Source organism: Sturnira hondurensis, unplaced genomic scaffold, assembly GCF_014824575.4.
Source record: "Sturnira hondurensis isolate 20B ecotype Veracruz unplaced genomic scaffold, ASM1482457v3 Scaffold0021209, whole genome shotgun sequence".
Taxonomy (NCBI): domain Eukaryota; kingdom Metazoa; phylum Chordata; class Mammalia; order Chiroptera; family Phyllostomidae; genus Sturnira; species Sturnira hondurensis.
Genome location: NW_028093840.1, coordinates 620258 through 639230, shown reverse-complemented (window position 1 = coordinate 639230; position 18973 = coordinate 620258). Strand labels below are relative to the sequence as shown.

The following is an 18973-nucleotide window of genomic DNA, read 5'->3' as shown; positions in this document are numbered from 1 at the left end:
GAAATGTAAAAAGAACTTATCTAAGTAGTATAAGGTCAAAAATACAAAAAGTAAAATGACAAAAAACTCACAAATATCAACAACTCAACCTAAAAAAACAAAAGCAAACAACAGGAAGAGAATCACAGAAATAGAAAGCACATGGAGGGTTGTCTTCATGGAGGGATGGCATGGCTGGGGGAAACAGTACAGGGAATAAGAAGTATAAATCGTAGGTACAAAATAGACAGGGGAAGGTTAAGAATAGTATGGAGAAGCCAAAGAACTTATATTTATGGCCAATTAACATGGACTAAGGGGAGGGTATGGGTGGGAGGGGGGTGCAGGGTAGAAGAGAATAAAGGCGGTGAATGGAACAACTATTATAGCATAATCAATAAAATATGTTTTAAAAAGATGGAAAACATAAAATATTTCTGTCTTTGAAATAAATGTCTTTAAAGTAACACAAGATAATCTAATTCTATACTTATCCTTAAGGTAGAATAACTATGTAATTTATTTGCAACTCTACTGCCTTGGATGTTTCCTACTTTCTTTCCTTCCTTTCTTCCTTCTCATCATTTCTTATTAGTGTGGACTGAACTATAATTTCTGTTTTCTGTGAGGAATTTCTGAAAAATTACATGATGTAAATTATATTCTCTTATCCTGTCAGTGAGTTTTAATTGTACCCCACATTCTCAGCTTGAATCAACACTAGATTAAAAATATTCAAGTTTTGACAATTTACAATTCAAAATTGATACATAATGTAGGGAAACACGGAATGTTTCTGTTATAACAGACATATTCATAGTTTACTAAATCATCCAATTTGAGTGCAGAATATATGATGTGTTCTTCAACTTTTGAGCATTTATTATGTGTAAATGTGTTACAAAAGGCTTTTTGGGCACCGAAGAAATAAATTGCTAAAGAACAAGGAGACAGGATCTATCCTCTTAAGAGTTGACAAAAAAGGCTATGAAAACTTCAGAAGGCATAAGTTAAATTAAATAATAAACTAAAGATACCATATAGTTACATAGTCTCCAAGGCTATGGTTTTAGGTAACAGCAACTATGAGGGGGAACCTAAACCAAAACAGAATTTATTTATAAAAGTTGTGTGTTTATTCTTACATGTTTAAACTTCAGTCACCTTCAAATATCCTCCATTTGATGCAATATACTTATCGAGACACTTTTTTCACTGCTTAAAGCAGTTTTGAACTCATTGATTTTGATGTCTTTCAGTGTTTCTATTGTTTGTTTGTTTCACCTCTTCCACATTGGCAAAACATTTTCCCTCCAGGCCTATTTTCATCTGGGGAAACAAAAAACAAGTCTCTAAGGGCAAAATTGAGTGAATAGGAAGGGTGCGGTTCAGGGGTCATGCTGTTTTGGGTCAAAAACTTTTGAAAACTCAGCATTGTGTGGGCAGGTGTGTTCATAAATACATCATCAAATGGGCAAATGTGTTGGGTCTTATTTCACTGAAGCTGAGTGCAGCCTCTCACAACAACATCATCTGGTACACTGATACAAATGAGTTCCTAAAACAATGCTCATGTAGCAGGAGAAGCCTATACTACAAGGGGCGCAGAAGATATTCTGATTTTGAAGGGTTCCCCATCATATTTAACTTTTGCCCCCCAGGAGAAAACAGGTGACCTTTTTATTCAAAGAGACTGAACAACTGCGGCCCTTAAAGCTGTATTTTAAATGTAGTCTAGAAAAAAAAGTTAAGTGCCAAAGTATATCACCAAATTTTGATGATAAAAAAATTATGGCATTAGTGTGCATATGGGAGAAGAAAAGATTTGTTGGTGACCTGGAATCTCCTTCAGCTGTATAGCTGTAAAATGGTGAGAAGTCTCATCAGGTAGAGTGGTACTCTGTCATATTGACAGACATGACTTTGTATGAGCCACTGACTTTGATGAGTAGTGGATCCACCCACTGGTCATGTCTGTATCAACCACAGAAGACCCAGGGTGCTTGGAAGAAGCACTATCCCGAGTCTCTGCAGCCTGGAACCAATGTTTGTGAGAGAGGGTTTCATATTCACAGACATAGCCTCAGGGACATAACTGTGGAATTGAAAATCTCTACATGTCTGCTACATGAGACTGTAACTGGTGCCTTGGAAATAAGATAATGTCTGCTTCTGAGGTTTAGGAGAAGTTTCTTGCAAGAAACTAAGTGTAGAAGAATATATGATGAGTGGTTTTATCTTTCTATTTTGGACTAAAAGTCTTAACATGAATTTCCTTTATGTGAGTGTATTTCAACTACACTCACAGTAGTGTAAACTACTACTCTGTAGTAGTTTATGTCAGTACTCTTCTTGTAGAATGTGTTAGGCAATCCCAGTCTAAGTCATATTCTGTTTCTTTTACAGCTTTAGGGATAATAGCTTCAGTAATCATGTTCTATAAACAATTGGTGTGATGTGGGTAGAAGTTGTGTCCTTTTATCTCCACAAGCCTTGAAGTTCAGACACTGACTTTATTATAGATTATTTTTCAGCTTCTAATAATACAAATGATTGGTTCTGATAACATAAAATCAGCACTGGTTTCTAATAAGATTAACATTAAATGTCTTTTGGACAAATTTTAATTTTTCTTATTTGAAGAGCAGTCTAAAAGTGATGCAGATAATTTAGAATTTCCATTATTTAGAAATAACATTGTTGTCAAAATTAGGCAATATTGAATATTTTGTTCTATAATTTAATTTAATTACCAAAAATACAGGGGTGAGGAAAAGTAGCTTTATGGTTGTACACTTGGAAAAGAATATAATGTTTAATACATAATATAAAAATAAACTGTTTCCTGTACTCACAATTATAAACCTGTTTTTCCTAACCCTGAATATTATTTATAGTTTAATATTTTCCTACATATAAATTAAACATTACCTCACATGACATAAAGATTTATTTTAAAGAATAAATCTATATCATCATTAATGTTTTTAATATTTTATCTTACTAAGCCATTTTATTGATAGTATTTGTTATTATTACACAACAAGTAATTTTAAAAAATGACTTCTAATATTTTCTATAAAGAGTTCATTTAAAATTTAGATTTCCTAAAAATATTTACAATTGGAAGAATGTTAATTCTTCAGTAACTGGCTTATTATTGTTGTTTTGTTTTATTTTTATGGTATTTGTTGCATGTTAGGAAAACTACCTGGAACTAATTTCTAAAGCTCATTGCATGATTTTACAAACATTTAAAAAAATCTTTTAAAAAAGATTTTATTCTACTTGTTTGAACTAAATACTATGTCATTCTAATTGTCTCATCATTAATACTTTCGTTGTTTGCCTTTTCTTATGTTCTTAGTTTTGTCCACTGATGCCACTCCTTCATTTTTGGATATTTTGAGAAGTGGTGGGAAATATAGCCTATATTTTATTTATAAAAGAAGTAATAGTATACAATAAATTTATTGAAAGGAAAAAGGTGGTAAGATTTACAAGTTACTAATTTAATTTATGAGTGATGTCAGGTTATACTTAGGAAAACTATAACAAAACAACAATAGAAAATACAAAATGACATATTTACACAGATAAATAAAACTACTCATCTAGTAAATACTCTAATGGGGAATTAAATTGAACCAGTACTGGAGAAAGCATGTCAATTCCACAAAAAACTCTTGAGGGTGGGTTAGTAGAACGAGATTTCTGTGATTCATATGTATTTTTCTTCAACCACTACTTTCTATAATTCAGTGCCTGTCTATGTTGCTGATTTCCAGCTTTACAAAATAGATTATCCAAACTGTTTTTTTTTTCCAGTGTAAAATGAAAAGCTGTAAAGCTAGACAGTGTACACTTAAAGACAAGGGTCCACATAAAATGTTTTCATAAATTTATAAAATTGAATTTGTATAACAAATAATATGATCTGGCAAAAAGCATAATTCCACATAGTGTCCATTAAAGGCTTTTTAACTGATTGATAAAGATGTTTAGGATTCTGCTCTTTCTGTCTACATCTCCAAACTGCCTTCATTTTACCTGATGGCACCAGTAGTTTTAGAGAATTACTTAGCTGATTCTTTATCAAAGAAAAACTATTTTGAAGTGATTATAGCAATGTAAAAGAGGCATATTTTTGTATACAGCCTTACTGAAATCATATAAATCTTCTCAAATTTTATATTCTTTTATGTTCAAAACAGAAATCTTACCAGTAAGTCTGACCTTATTGGTGAGCCATTTGGTCATTCTCCAAATTTGTCTACCATGCCCATTAGTTTCCTGTGACTTCATTAAATTCAGTAAGACAAGGAAACTAAAATTTTAAAAGGAAAGAATAAAATATTTCAATAAAACATTTTCTAAACAAAAATAGGCTTCATTAGGCTGATGTAAGATTATGCCATACAGAGTTAGCATTATTTGTTTTTTTAGGAAAACAATGAAAAATTGCATTTGATTTTAAAAAATTCTGAACAATGACTTTGCATAGCATAAGGACATTTATCTAAATTTCATATTCATTTTTTAGAGTTTTTTGTATAACTTACAACAAAACAAATGTTTTCTTTCAGGATTTATATTAAATTCTTATTAAAAGTTACTCATTAAATTGTCTGAAAATAAGTGTTATACTTCATTTGGGACCCTCACTGAAAATATTTTGACACATACACTTTAATGTTTGAATATTCTATTTCCTGTGTTCTCTTGAGTGTTAAAGCAAATTGAAAACAATATGATTTCAAATTGATAAATAAGCTGTAGAGTGTTACTCTCTATGTTCTTGGTAGATAATCATATAACAGCAAAGCTTCCTTTTTCTTTTTTATATATGACTTACTCTGCAGATGATCTCCTTGCTTCTCCTGAAGTGGTAGCATAACATTCATTAGAAAAGTTTCATATGAAATTTGAAATGATTTTGGTAGTAAAAATTATTTTCTTTCATAATCGCTGTCTTATATGCAATGATTTTGCTGTGTCAGTATATATTTACTGACAAAAATTGTTTCTCATAACATTTGGGAAATTTTGTGTCACTTTATCTTTGTTGTTCTTACTTTTTTAATTTATTTATCATTGCAGATTAAAAAGGTCAACAGAAATTTCCCTGTAAACCAGCAGGTAAGATGGAGAAATACTTTCAAAGTCAAATTATATATTTATTTCACTTTATTTATTATTAAGAATAATCTTAATTGAATTTAATTTGTATATGGAAATAATTGGTATTATCATTAGCTATCTTCAGGAAAATACATAGCTTATTAGATTTCATTCATAGTTTGTGGTATATCTGTTCATCTAATCATATTAAAAGCAGTTTTAAAAAACTTTTATCTAAATAAACTAAGTAAATACTATTTTTACACAGATTATTTATATACAATGTTAAATATAAATACATGATGTAGAGCAATTTATATGATGTAGTTTTACTGTATTATTTTTTGGAAGAATACACATAAGTGATCTAAAAGTTAATAGGGATTTTAAAAATTCGCTGACTGTATTTCAAATGAGTATAAATGCATAGAATAAAAATAATGTCTGATTAATCAAGCAATGAATTTAGTTGACTTATAAGCCTAAAAACTGATTGTAGAATAAAGCAATTATAGAAAAATAACTGATTCTCCTTACAACTTTATTATGTCAAAATTATCTTCTGTGTTACTTTCATAAACATACTAATATTATTAATTTGATTTTAAAAGTAAATGAAAGCTCAGTATTTTGACTCGTGTTATTGGTATATCAAGTTTGTGTGATGGTGGTACTGCAATTGAAAGGTGTAAACTTATTCTTGACAACAACCTCAATTTTCAAACAAAGATCATGATTTAAATATCTTAGATATCTATTTACAAATGGCACACAAAACTGAGGTTAATTTCAATGGTAAAAATTTTTAAATAATTTATTAGCTTATAAAAACAAGGTTACTTTTCTTACCTACAGCTCAGTTCTCCCATCTGTCAGGAGAAGCACAACTATCTTCAACACTTATTCTTGAGGATTAAATGACAGTACATGTAAAGTTTTCTATATACCATTATTATTATTAATGTGTTAGGTTTTTAATGTTTTCCCTTGGAATACAAAATGTATGCTCTTGTGTAAATTATATCACTAGTTATACCACCAACCTTGACTAGCCCTCCAAGCTGTGTGTGACTGAAAGATTAATGAGAACAGCTTTGAAAAACTCATTGTGTCTACAATTTTCTGAACTATGTATTTCCAGCCCTAGGTGTCCCCTGCTTCTTAAATTCAGATCATCAAGCCTGAGCCAATTAGATGTTCTGGATAGATGCAGAGGTTGGAGAGACATGTGGGTCTTGCCACATTGTGTGGCAATCTGTATTTGTAATGAAGGCCCTTGTCAAAAATGCTAAGACCAGAGTTCTAGACCAGAGCTGCTGTCTCAGTAGCTCCGTGATGACCAGGGAAATTCTCTTTGTAGCTCCCATTCCATCCCAGGTGATTCCAATACTGATGGTGCACAGGTGACATCTTAGAAAGAGCAGTTTAACAATTTCATAAGTCTGAAGTTGAGGGGAAATTTGTTAATAGAAATCATTCAAAATAGAAAGATGCATCAGCTGTGAGGGAAGGGTGTAATATACATCAGTAGACATGGTTGTTTTATTAGCTATATAAAAACACAGATCTACTTATTTTGGGAGTATTAACAAAAGTATAAATAATAAACATTTTTGAAGAATGACTCTAATATCTGTGTTACCACCCTTCCTTAACCTTTTAAACTCAACATGTGAAGAATTAATAATTAGTATAATTTATAATACTATAAATGTTTCACAGCCCTGGTAAACCCACAGCTATTTTTATTTATAACTAAAACTACATTTAACACTTCCTATATATTTATTTTAGTGACTTGTAATAATCCTTGCCACTTCTGTATTTATTTAGGTTTTGAATAATACTGACTGAAGTAAATAAAAATCTGAAAACAATTTACATATAAAATAAATAATGATAATAGTTGTTTAATATTTTAACACAAATATATAATAAACAATCTAGCATCAGTATTCATGGCCTTTTGTTTACTAGGCTTTGTGATGTTATCAGTGAAATTCAATGGAAATTTCTTATAATTTCATAATTTTTAAATTAAAATGAATTCTTCCTGTCATTTTAAAATACAAAAGGAAGAGTGAACAGATCTTTCCTTTACTACTTTCTATCAAGTATATAAAGATTATCAGGAAACACAGTGAGTTCAACATTCATATATATCCATAACCTGCAGAGTGTTATACCAGTGAATTAGGAAAGCAGAATCTGTTCCTTAATAAAATCTGAGCCACATTAAGGAGTAAAAAATCTAAAAATACATGTAATCTTATTTCTCATCCAGGTTACCATTCAAACAGAACTCTTATCTTGGCCTAAACCACATTGTTGTTTTCACCTCAAATTTCTTCCTAACTTATTTTTTCATGTAAAATTCTCTGAATCTTATATCACATATATGTGGATATGTATGCTTATGATTAAATATTATGACATATTTTAAAATATTAAGTGTTATACAACAAAAGTCAAGCCCTCTCAAAGCCCTAGGTTTCAAAACAAGATGTTACCCAAAATACATTGGAACAGAAGTCTTCAACTTACTGTGGTATTTTATTTTGAATTGTGCAATGCATGGATTATGGAAATCACAACCAGATAAATTAAAACAAAAAACAAAAAGGACTCTGGAACTGAAGAAATTCACTACTGTCTGGGAGTGGCCAGTACCACAGATTAGCTCTCTAGGGATATTCCCACAGTCCAGAATATATGAGATGTTCAGTAAAACTACATTCACCAAAGAAGAGCTTGTAACCTAGTGTTATAAACTATGTGCGGAAATAAACCATTGTAAGAAAAAACATAATGTGAAGATTAAAGAACAATCCAAAATTGTTTTTTATCTTATTTTGTTTTTTATGACTTTTTTCTCTTATTTTTAAAATTAATATTTATTCTTTTATGGTAGTCCCACTTTTTTCCCTTTTGCCCCCCTTCACCTAGGCCTCCCCTCTGTCCCACAGCCAGTCCCCTCTCTGTTGTCCATGTCCCTGTGTCATTCATACATACTCTTTGACTAGTCCCTTCCCCTTCCTTCCACTGTTACTCCTCCTGCCTCCCCTTCAGACTTCTTTGTTATATAAAAGAAATGTATACTAAGTGAAATAAGCCAGTCAAGAGAAAGACAAATACCATATGATTCCACTCATATTTAGAATCTATTGAACAAACTGAATTCATAAGCAAAATAGAGACTCAGAGAGAGCAGGATGACAGCTATGTGGGGAGAGAAGGATTAAGAAAAAAAAGACTCATGAATCTGGACAATAGAGAGGGGGTGGTGGGGAGGTGTTATAAGGAGGCTAAATAGTAATGAAAACATACAGTAAAAAATAAAATAAAATAAAATGACCCTCTTATAGACAGCAAAAAGGGAATATAAATTGTAAGTCAGGAAGTGGACACGTTGTGAAAAATGTGCATCTGCAAAAGAACCAAATAGAAGTTCAAAAATAAAAAAGAGTTTATTGAAAATGAAAATAGTTAACCTACTGAAATATAGATTAAGATAAAGAAAAGACATAATTAGAAGTAATATATCTAAGAATATCGTCAGAATGTGGCAAACTTAAAAGGGGAAAACATATGAAAGCTACCATAAGACATAAAGTTCAGACCGAGAAGCTCCAAAAAATAAATACTGCAGAAAGACTGGAAAAGATGATAGCCTCGAGTTCCTATGAAACTTTTAAGAACTGAACTAACCCTTGAGCATGATGAAAAGAAACAAAGAGTCTGATACAACCTAAATATCCAATCAGTTGGGCACGATGCAGACATTAAAAGGATGAGATGACTCTAAGTGAAATAAGCCAGAGAAAGATAAATACCATATGATTTCGCCCACGAGGAATCTAATGAACAAACAGAAGTAATAAGCAAAATAGAGACACTCACAGAGAGCAGGATGACAGCTAAGAGTGGGGGAGGGGAGGGGTTAGATGCAAAAAGGAAAGAGGCCTCATAGTGTGGTAACTGCCGGGGTGAAAAGATAATGGGACTACATGGTAATGGAACATGCAATAAAAAAAAAAAACATACAGAAAAAGGATGAGAGGACTCTCTTGTTTCTGGTATGGAATCTTGGTACTGATATGGAAGATTGTCCAAGAAATTTTATTAAATAGTAATGTCATGCTGGACCGTGTGATTAATTGTAACTGTCCATACTAAGTATTGAAGAGAAAGAATTTGATTTATTATACATAGCAGGTGGTGATGTAAAATGACACAATCATTTTGGAAGACAGTCTGGCAGTTACTTACAAAGTTAAGTGTATATGTACCATATAATCTAGCCATTCTACTCCTAGGAAATGAAAACATGTCCATAAAAAAGATTTGCTCATGAATATTCATAGCAGCTTCCTGTGCTAACAGCCCTAAATAAGAAACAACTCAAATTCCATCAATAAATGAATGGCAAACACACCAAGTCATATTTCTGTAATGGTGTATTACTTAGTAATAAAAAACAATACAGTATGGTGCTTAGTAGAGAAAGGCTTGGAAGTAGTAAAGAGTATAGAGAGTTAAATATATGGTGAGAAAAGAAGATTTGACTTTTGGTGGTGGACACAATGCAATCAATACCCAGATAATGTGTCATAGAATTGTGCACTTAAAACCTATATAATTTTATTACTCAATGTCATCCAGTCTCAATATTACTATGCCTCTAGAATATTTTATAATATTCTTGAAAATTCAAACTAACTTATAAAATCAGAATGCAAACCAGCATTTGCATGGGGAAAGGAAAGGGTAGCAAAAGGAATAATTATAAAGAAGCATGGGGAATTTTAGATGGTGAAGGATATGTTCATTATATTGATTGTAGTGATAGTTTAACAGGCACATGTATATGTCAAATCTTGCCAGACTTTCCCCTATAACTGTGCGTGGTTGACTTATATCACTATATTTCAATAAGGTTAAAAAATTATTATATTGTCTGGGAATCAAATAAATGAGAAATTATATTAAACCAAGGCCAATGAGGTTTAGTTTAATCTTAATTATTGTCTATACTTGAAATTATAATAGTGTAACTCCTAATTCACCCTTTGTTAGGAGTTACTTTCTCATTTTCTCTATGCATTTGGGCCATATATATCTGCTTTCTCTATTACAGTTTTGATCATGTTCATCTGTAAAATGAACATGCTAAAATTATCCTTCATTTGATACTTTTATTAGAAAGCAGGGGGAATGGTGAAGGTAGTCTTGTTAAATTAAGCAATGACTCTCAGCTTGATGTGGAACATGTTTTTGATAATTCACTCAATGAATTAGAAATTATTTAGTCAAGCATATGTGTTTCATATCACAATGTGTACCAAAATATGTTGTTAATTTATTACATTTTGTTATTTAATCATTACTAACAAAAATTTTTCCATCCTTAATAATACTTTATAATCCCCACAAAAATGGCATTTACAATCAATATCTTCTATAATTAGCAAGGGGGCATGTTGGAAGACTAATTCATCCTGAAAGTATAATAGGTTTCTTTTATACGGGACATTATGCAAATAATATAATTAAATTATAACAGTTCAAATAAATAAAATATACTTCTTTGAAATAAGTAAAATGTTACTTCAGATATTTACCTTAGAGAAGCATTCATTTTTGTCTAGCTATTGTAACTTGGACACATAATTATAGATAGCTACATCCAGTTCATAGAATGCTGGAGTCAGTCTCTGATTCTGTTGGGAGAGCTAAGAAATTAAAGAAAAATTTTAAAGTCCATTTTTGGAGTAACATCAGAGAAAAGAGAGAAGTACCTCCAAAATTTACTTCCCCATAGAAACAAAAAAAAACCAGCAAAAATGGTCAAAATCAACTTTTTCACAACTATGGAAATTCACAAAATCTTGCTGAACTCAGGGGGCACATACATATTCAAGGAAAAAACAGCTGAATCTGTAAGGAACCGTAACTTTTGCAGCATTTTAATTATTTATTTTAAAGATTTTATTTGTTTGTCTGTTTGTTTATTTATTTACTTATAGAGAGAGGGGAAAGGAGGGAGAATGAGAGAGAGAATAATCGATGTGTGAGACATACATCAATTGGAATTGAACAAGCAGCCTGTTGATTCACAGGTTTGCACTCAATCCAATGAGCAATACCAGTGAGGGTGCTTTGCAGTGTTTTAACTTGATCTGTTCCTAAACCCTACTCTCCAGTAATTCAGTAGACTTCAATAGTGAACAAACTGAACTATCAAGGAAAATGGAGACAGACTCATAAATGGAGAGCAGGATGATAGCTAGTTGGGGGAGAGTTTATAGGGTGGAAAGTTTAAGTAAAAAGGGAAAAGGACTTACAGACATGGAGAACAGTGTGGTGTTTCATAAGGGGACTGAAAGGTAATGGAAAAACACAATTAATATTAAATTGGAACAGAAAAAAGAAAAAAACAGATTGCATTTCAAGTATAATCTATCTCTTCAGATCTACTGATTGTATAATAGTGATCTAAACATCATTAAAAATAACTAGTGTAAAATTAATAATCTAATATGAAGCCATTCGTTTTAATGTATTTTCAGCTTTATTAAAGATGTGCCTGTGTATATGTGTTTGTGATTTTTTTAAGCATATTATTATATTAATAAGACTAGCAACTGGTCTTTGCTTTGGACTTTAAAACCCAGGTTCTTTTCAACTGAAGGAAAACTTTTTAAAAAATCTTTATTTATTCTACTTAAAATGCTATTTATAAATGTTGACAACAAATGGAGTCATGTAACCTGGAGTTAATGAGCCTGTTGCTCTCTTTGTCTGTTTTATAATATTTCTTGATAAAATATGCTGGTATTTATTACTTAAAGGAGAATCCTCCCCCCCCAAAAGTAATATTTTCATTTAAGTTAACCCTTGTAAAAGCAACTATATTATAAATCCTTGTAAAAATTAGTAGCAGAATAGCAAGTGAAAAGACAGATTTACAAAAATGTATTCTACAATTGAGCTATAAGAGCCCACATCCAATTATGCACAGATATTAGTTACTACAATTAAAATAAAATAAAGTACATTTAGAAATTTTGGAAGAGAATTGATTAAAGAGTGAGATGCTCCGTGTACGTCTGTGTGTTTGTACCTTGCTTTGTTATTGAAAAAGCTATCATTAGCCCTGGCTGGTGTAGCTCAGTGGATTGAGCGCTGGCCTGCGAACAAGAGGATCGCAGTTCGATTCCCAGGCAGGGCACATGCCTGGGTTGCAGGCTGGTTCCCTGCATGCCAACTCCCAGCAGGGGACACATGAAAGGCAACCATACGTTGATGTTTCTCTCCCTCTCCTTCCCCTCTAAAGATAAATAAATAAATAAAATCTTTTTTTAAAAAAGAAAAAGCTATAATTATTCTCACTTGTTTTGATTACTAAACAAAAAAATCAAAATCCTGAGGGAAGAACATATAACATGAAACAAACTTCTCTTATATATATATATATATATATATATATATATATACACACATACATACATATATGCACAAAATAACTAACACTCATATAGATCAACAACTTAATATATTGAATGATGATAGATAGATAGATAGATAGATAGATAGGAGACATATGATTAGGTAGAAGTATTACATACTGAATATAGTCTTTTGTATCATGGTAAAGGCATGGATGTGGAAGAAAGAGGATACAGAGCAATGGGATGAAAAAATTTGTGCAGATACAGTCAAAGCTAAAAAGATAAAGCCCAAATTTCCATAAACTTTATTTGCTAGCAAAAGCAGCCACTTCATCTGCAGCCCTGCCTCATAAAGAAATGTTCACACATTAATATCCTCAGGACAACATCAATTACTCCTCTTGGTCTTTTAATGGCATTTAGATTCTGTCACATTCCTCTTGAGAAGTGTAAAATCCGTCCTGAGAGAAGATAACCTGTGCACCACAAGTGGTGCAGAATCTTGATCCCCCTCCATCTCACCCTGACCCCATCCCCAGACTGCTTTCTGGCACTACAGAATTATTTGCATTTTTTCAGAATGTTATATAAATGGAATCATACAATGTGTTATGATTTTGTTGTCTAACTTCTCACACAGAATGATGATTTTTAGTTTTCTTTTAAAAAATATTTTTATTTATTTTTAGAGGAAGGGGACAAGAAAGAGAAAGAGTGGGAGAGAAACATTAATGTGTGGTTGCCTCTCATATGTCCCTCACTGAGGACCTGGCCTGCAACCCAGGCATATGCCTTGACTGGGGATCGAACCGGTGACATTTTGCTTCACAGGCCTGTACACTGAGCTACTCCACCCAGGATTTTTAGTTTTCTACATGTTACTATACACATCAGTCCTTCCTTACTTTTATTGCTGCGTAGTATTTTATTGATGACGATGCTACCATTTGTACATCCATTTACATATTAATGTATGTTTGTTCTATTTTAAATTTTAGTGCATTAAAGATAAAACTAGTATAAATATATGAACAAATATTTGTACTGACACATTCTATTATTTCTTTTGTCTAAAATACTATAGCTGGCTAATATGGAGGTGTTTTCTACATTTTAAGAAAATGCAAAACTATTTTCTGAAGGGTTTTATCATATGACATTCATACCAGCAGTGTAAGAATAGTTATTAGTAGGGTCATTATTTAAATTACATTAAACATCATTTTATGTGATTATGTTCAATCTGTATATTTTATATTCTGAAGTGATTGTTCAAATATGTTGTCCCAGCCTAATTTATCATATTTTAATAAATTATACTTTTGTCATTTTAATTTAAAAAATTTTGTATATTCCACAACACATCTTTAACTATGTTCTATGCTAGGTTATTTTACAAATTTCTACTTTAGGGTTATGATCCATTTGAAGTGGTTTTATTCATCTATTTTCCTTCAAATAATTTTAAATTATAATTAACATACAATATTATATTAGTTTCAGATATATAGCCCAATGTTGGACGTTATATAACTTACTAAGGGATCACCCCTGAAAACCTAGTACCCATATGACACCATGAATAGATAATACAGTATTATTTACTATTTACCCTAGGCTGTACTTATATCCCCCTGACTCTTCTGTAATTACCAATTTGTACTTCTTAATCCCTTCAACTTTTTCAGTCATCCTCCCAACTGCCCTTCCATCTAGCCACCATCAAAATGCTCTCTGCCTCTGTGAGTCTGTGAGTGTTCTAATTGTTTATTTTGTTTATTAGATTCCACATATAGGTGAAATGATATGCCATTTGTGTTCATCTATCTGACTTGCTTTACTATCAGCACAGTACTATCCAAGTCCAAGTCCATTCATGTTGTTGCAGGTGGCAAGACTTCATTCCTTTTCATGGCTGAATCATATTTCATTATACAGTATGTAGGTGTCGCTTCTTTATCAGTTCATCTATTGCTGGACACTTAGGTTGCTTCCATAGCTTGGCTATTGTAAATAATACTGCAGTGAACATATGTATGTATGTATTTTTTTATTTAATATATTTCTTTGTATAAATAATAAGAAGTGAAATTTCTGGGTCCTTCTTTATCTCTTAGTATACAGCCTTTGTTTTAAAGTCTATTTTGTTCAATGTAGGTATTGCTATCCCAGCATTTATTTGTTTTCATTTTCATGAAATATATTTTTTCATCTGCTTATGTTCAGTTGGTGTGTGTCTTTTAATCAGAAGTGAATCTCTGTTAGACCCCACATCTAAAGATCTTGTTTTGTTATCCTTTTGCCCTCCTTATATCTTTTGAGCTTTGATTTCTGCTTTTTCTTAGTGGCAGGGATTTAACCCCTGGCAGATTTATTGCAAGAACTGACTGAGACCTCTGTGGAGGATCATCTGTGCAGGGGCTGACTCCATGCAGGGTGACTAACATCAGCCAAGCTCTGGTGGTGCCCAATTAAGCCACTCCTTGCATATGTTGCTTGTGAAAGTGGTTGGATGGTGCTTCCAGGTGGTCTAAAGTTGTTCAACAAACATATAGAACCTCAGGGTCTCCTAAGAGGTTCAGGCCAAGTTTGGCTGCCTCCTGTGCCCGGCCTGAGATTAGCCAGCATTAGCTACAGAGTGATCTGCACATGGCTCTTATTTCAGCCAGCTTGGATGTGCCCAACAGAGGCCACATTGTAAGTTTGTGCTGGCCCCTTAACAGGAGGAACACCTGGGACTCCAGAGCACCCCAGTTTACTCAGCCTCAGTCCTAGATGGTTTTACAGTCAGAAGTTATGGGAACTTCTCTTCCCAGCACTTGAACCCTGGGCTAGGGGTTCTGATATGGATCTGAGACTCTGCACCCCCTCCCACCTGCATTCCCCCTCTTTAGTTCATGTCCATGGGTTGTATATATACGTTCTTTGGCTTCTCCATTTCCTATACTATTCTTAACCTCACTCTGTCTATTTTCTACCTACCCTTTTTGCTACTTATTCTCTGTACCTTTCCCCCAATCTCTCCTCCTCCCTCTCCCCCACTGATAACCTTCCATGTGATCTCCATTTCTATGATTCTGTTCCTGTTCTAGTTGTTTGCTTATTTTTTTCTAGGTTTGGTCGTTAATAGCTGTGAGTTTGTTGTCATTTTACTGTTCATATTTTTTTTTTCTTAGATAGTCCCTTTAACATTTTATATAATAAGGGCTTGGTGATGATGAACTCCTTTAACTTGACCTTATCTGGGAAGCACTTTATGTGCCCATCCATTCTAAATGATAGCTTTGCTGGATAGAGTAATCTTGGATGTAGGTTTTTGCTTTTCATAACTTTGAATACTTCTTTCCAGCCCCTTCTTGCCTGCCAGCTTTCTTTGAGGAATTAGCTGATAGTCTAATGAGAACTCCTTTATAGGTAACTGTCTCTTTTTCTCCTTAAGATTTTTTCCTCATCTTTAATCTTGAGTAATGTATTTATGATGTGCCTTGGTGTGTTCCTCCTCAGGTCCATCTTCTCTGGGACTCTCTCTGAGCTTCCTGCAGTTCCTGGAAGTCAATTTCCTTTGCCATACTGTGGAAGTTCTTTATTATATTTTCAAATAAGTTTTCAATTTCCTGCTCTTCCTCTTCTCCTTCTGGCACCCCTATTTTTCAGATGTTGGAATGTTTAAAGATGTCCTAAGTTTCTCCTTATTTTTTGAATTCTTGTTTCTTCACTCTGTTCTGGTTGAATGTTTCTTTCTTTTTTCTGGTCCAGATCCTTGATTTGAGTCCCAGTTTCCTTCCTGTCACTGTTGGTTCCCTGTACATTTTCCTTTATTTCACTTAGCATAGCCTTTACTTTTCCTCTATTTTGTGACCATACTCAGCCAATTCTGTAAGCATCCTGATAACCAGTGTTTTGAACTGTGCATCTGATAGGTTGAACATCTCTTTGTTGTTTAGTTATATTTTTTTCTGGAGCTTTGATCTGTTTTTTCATTTGGGCCATTCTTTTTTCATCTCTGTGTGCCTGTTAGTAGTAAGGGGTAGAGCCTTAGGTGTTCACCAGAATGGGGCAACCCATGTTGCTGCATTGTGGTGCTGTATGTGGGGAAAGGGTTGAGAGGGAACAATGGCGCTTGATCCACTCTGTTGGATTTCAGTCACTTCCTCCGCTACCCACAAGCAAATTGGGCCCTTCTGGTGCTGATTCCCCAGGTGGTTTGGCTTGTGTACATTCTAGGACCCTGTCAGTTTCTCCAACAAACTCTCCTGTGAGGCTGGGAGTTTCTCCTGCTGCTGCCTCAATCCCCACAGGTGTTTTCAGTGAGAGGCATTGAGGCTTTATTTCCCTTCACTGGATCCCTGAGTTGGGTGGTATGTCTTGCTCCCCAGTTGTTCCTCCTGGATTATCTTCATCCAAATGTGGGATTGTCCAGTCCAAGCTGCCTCCTGGCCATGTCTGCTAGCTGCCACCTTGACCCCCAGGTCCTCCAGCCACTGCCTTGCTGCACCTGGCTGCCTGTCTCTGCTCCTCCTACTGGTCTGGACAATTGTTTCTTAACTCCTTGGTTGTCGGACTTCCATACAGTTTGAGTTTCTGCCAGTTCTAGTTGTTTTTTGTTTTTAAATTTGTTGTTTTCCTTTTAGTTGTGTGAAGAGGCACAGTGTCTACCCACACTTCCATCTTGGGTGGAAATTCCAAAATTTTGAGAGTTTCTTTTTTTTAGTCAGGAATGAATATTAGAATTTTTAAATGTCTTTTGTGGCAATGGATATGATATTGTATTTTTCCTTTTATTATATTAATATGGTTTATTATATATTTTAAAATGTTAAGCCAACATTTGCATTTTGGGTATATACAATACTCATTCAAAATGGCTCAAACATTTTATATATTATTGAATTTGATTTTCTAATATATTCTTAATAATTTTACATCTATGTTTCTGATATATTGATTTGTAGTTTTCTTTTAATGTCTTTATTCCTTTCATCTCCTTCTTCTAATACCTTTATATGAAATCAGATTTGATATACTGCATTTTTATTTGAGATAGTTTTTAACTTATTTAATTTTTCAACTGAGAGGCATTTGGGAAAGTGTTGTTTAACTTATTTAGGTATTTATAACACCTGATAGTGCAGTAATAGTAGCTTACTATAATGAATTGGGAAATTGTCACATTTCCTGAATTTTCTGGTGGAGTTTGCATTGCATTTTTATTAGTTACACTTTAAGTATTTGGTAAACTTCTCTCAGTAAAACTATATAGACCTGAATGAAGTCTTACTTATTTGTAGGTTTCCAACCAACATTTATATTCTTTTGAAAGTATAGAGCTATTAAGATTATTTCTTTTAGAGTAATATTTGGTAGTTTGTGTTTGTTTAGAAATCCATACATTCATTTTACTGATCTATTTAACAAATTTATTCACAATATTATCTTATGTATCTCTCCTGTACCCTCTTGCTTTCCTGATTATAGCATCTGTCCTTTTCCTTTTTTATTTTATCATTTGAGATAATGTCTTATTAATTATTTTGATTTTTTTTAAAGAGCCAAATTTTGACTTATTTGACTTGTGTTGCTCTTTTTTTATTGTAATGTTTTTCATTGTGATATTTATTAGTTTTGTATTATTTTGGCTGTACATTTTTGTTTTATTTTTATTATGGCTTTGGTCAAAATTTAGTGTTTATTATTATTAAAATATCAATTTAAAAATAAAATTATGTTCACTAGGTTCACAAAAAGGTAAGAAAAAGATGTGAAAATACCAAGACAAAATAAGTTTTCACAGTGAATGAGCTTATTTCTGTTTTGTTACAATTAGAAAAAATATTTAAAATGTACAATTGAAGAAATGGTGTGATGATTATCATACTAAGTGAAAAAATTAAATGTAACATTTCATATGCTGAAGCAAAAACATGTTAGAAACTCATATATACATATCTTATCTTATAAGACCTGAAAAATTCTCAAATGTTCAGAGGTTTTGATTTGGCATGCATTAATTCCTAGATCAGGAATTTTCAACTATAACTCACAGGCCAAAATCCATCTTTCCATACAGCTCACAAGCTAACAATATCGTGTACATATTTAAATGATAAAAAATCAAAAGAAAATATTTTGTTATCCTTAAAAATTTATGAAATTCAAATTTCAGCATCCATAAATAAAATATTATAGGAATATAGCCTCTCTCCTTCTCTTATTTACATATTGCCTATGCTACTTGTATTACTTTCCTATTTCATATTTATTTGTGTTTATTAAATTTATTGTAATGACACTGGTATACCACTCTATAATACATCATCGGTACAGTATATTGTGTGTTCAACACGCCAAGCCAAGTCTCCTTCCATCATCACTATCCAGTATCATCGCCCCTGTAGTCTTCCCTCTACCACCTTTCCTTTACT

The 18973-nt window shown here is 32.7% G+C and overlaps 1 protein-coding gene across 1 annotated transcript in view; it reads left to right on the top strand.

Annotated features, from left to right (window-relative positions):
• Positions 1-18973, top strand: part of LOC118977063 (gamma-1-syntrophin-like) — a 263268-nt gene that overhangs the window by 189811 nt on the left and 54484 nt on the right. Inside the window, exon 11 of the mRNA XM_037031825.1 lies at positions 5080-5118. Within this exon, the coding sequence (XP_036887720.1) occupies positions 5080-5118 (39 nt within the window). The remainder of the gene's footprint in view (positions 1-5079; positions 5119-18973) is intronic.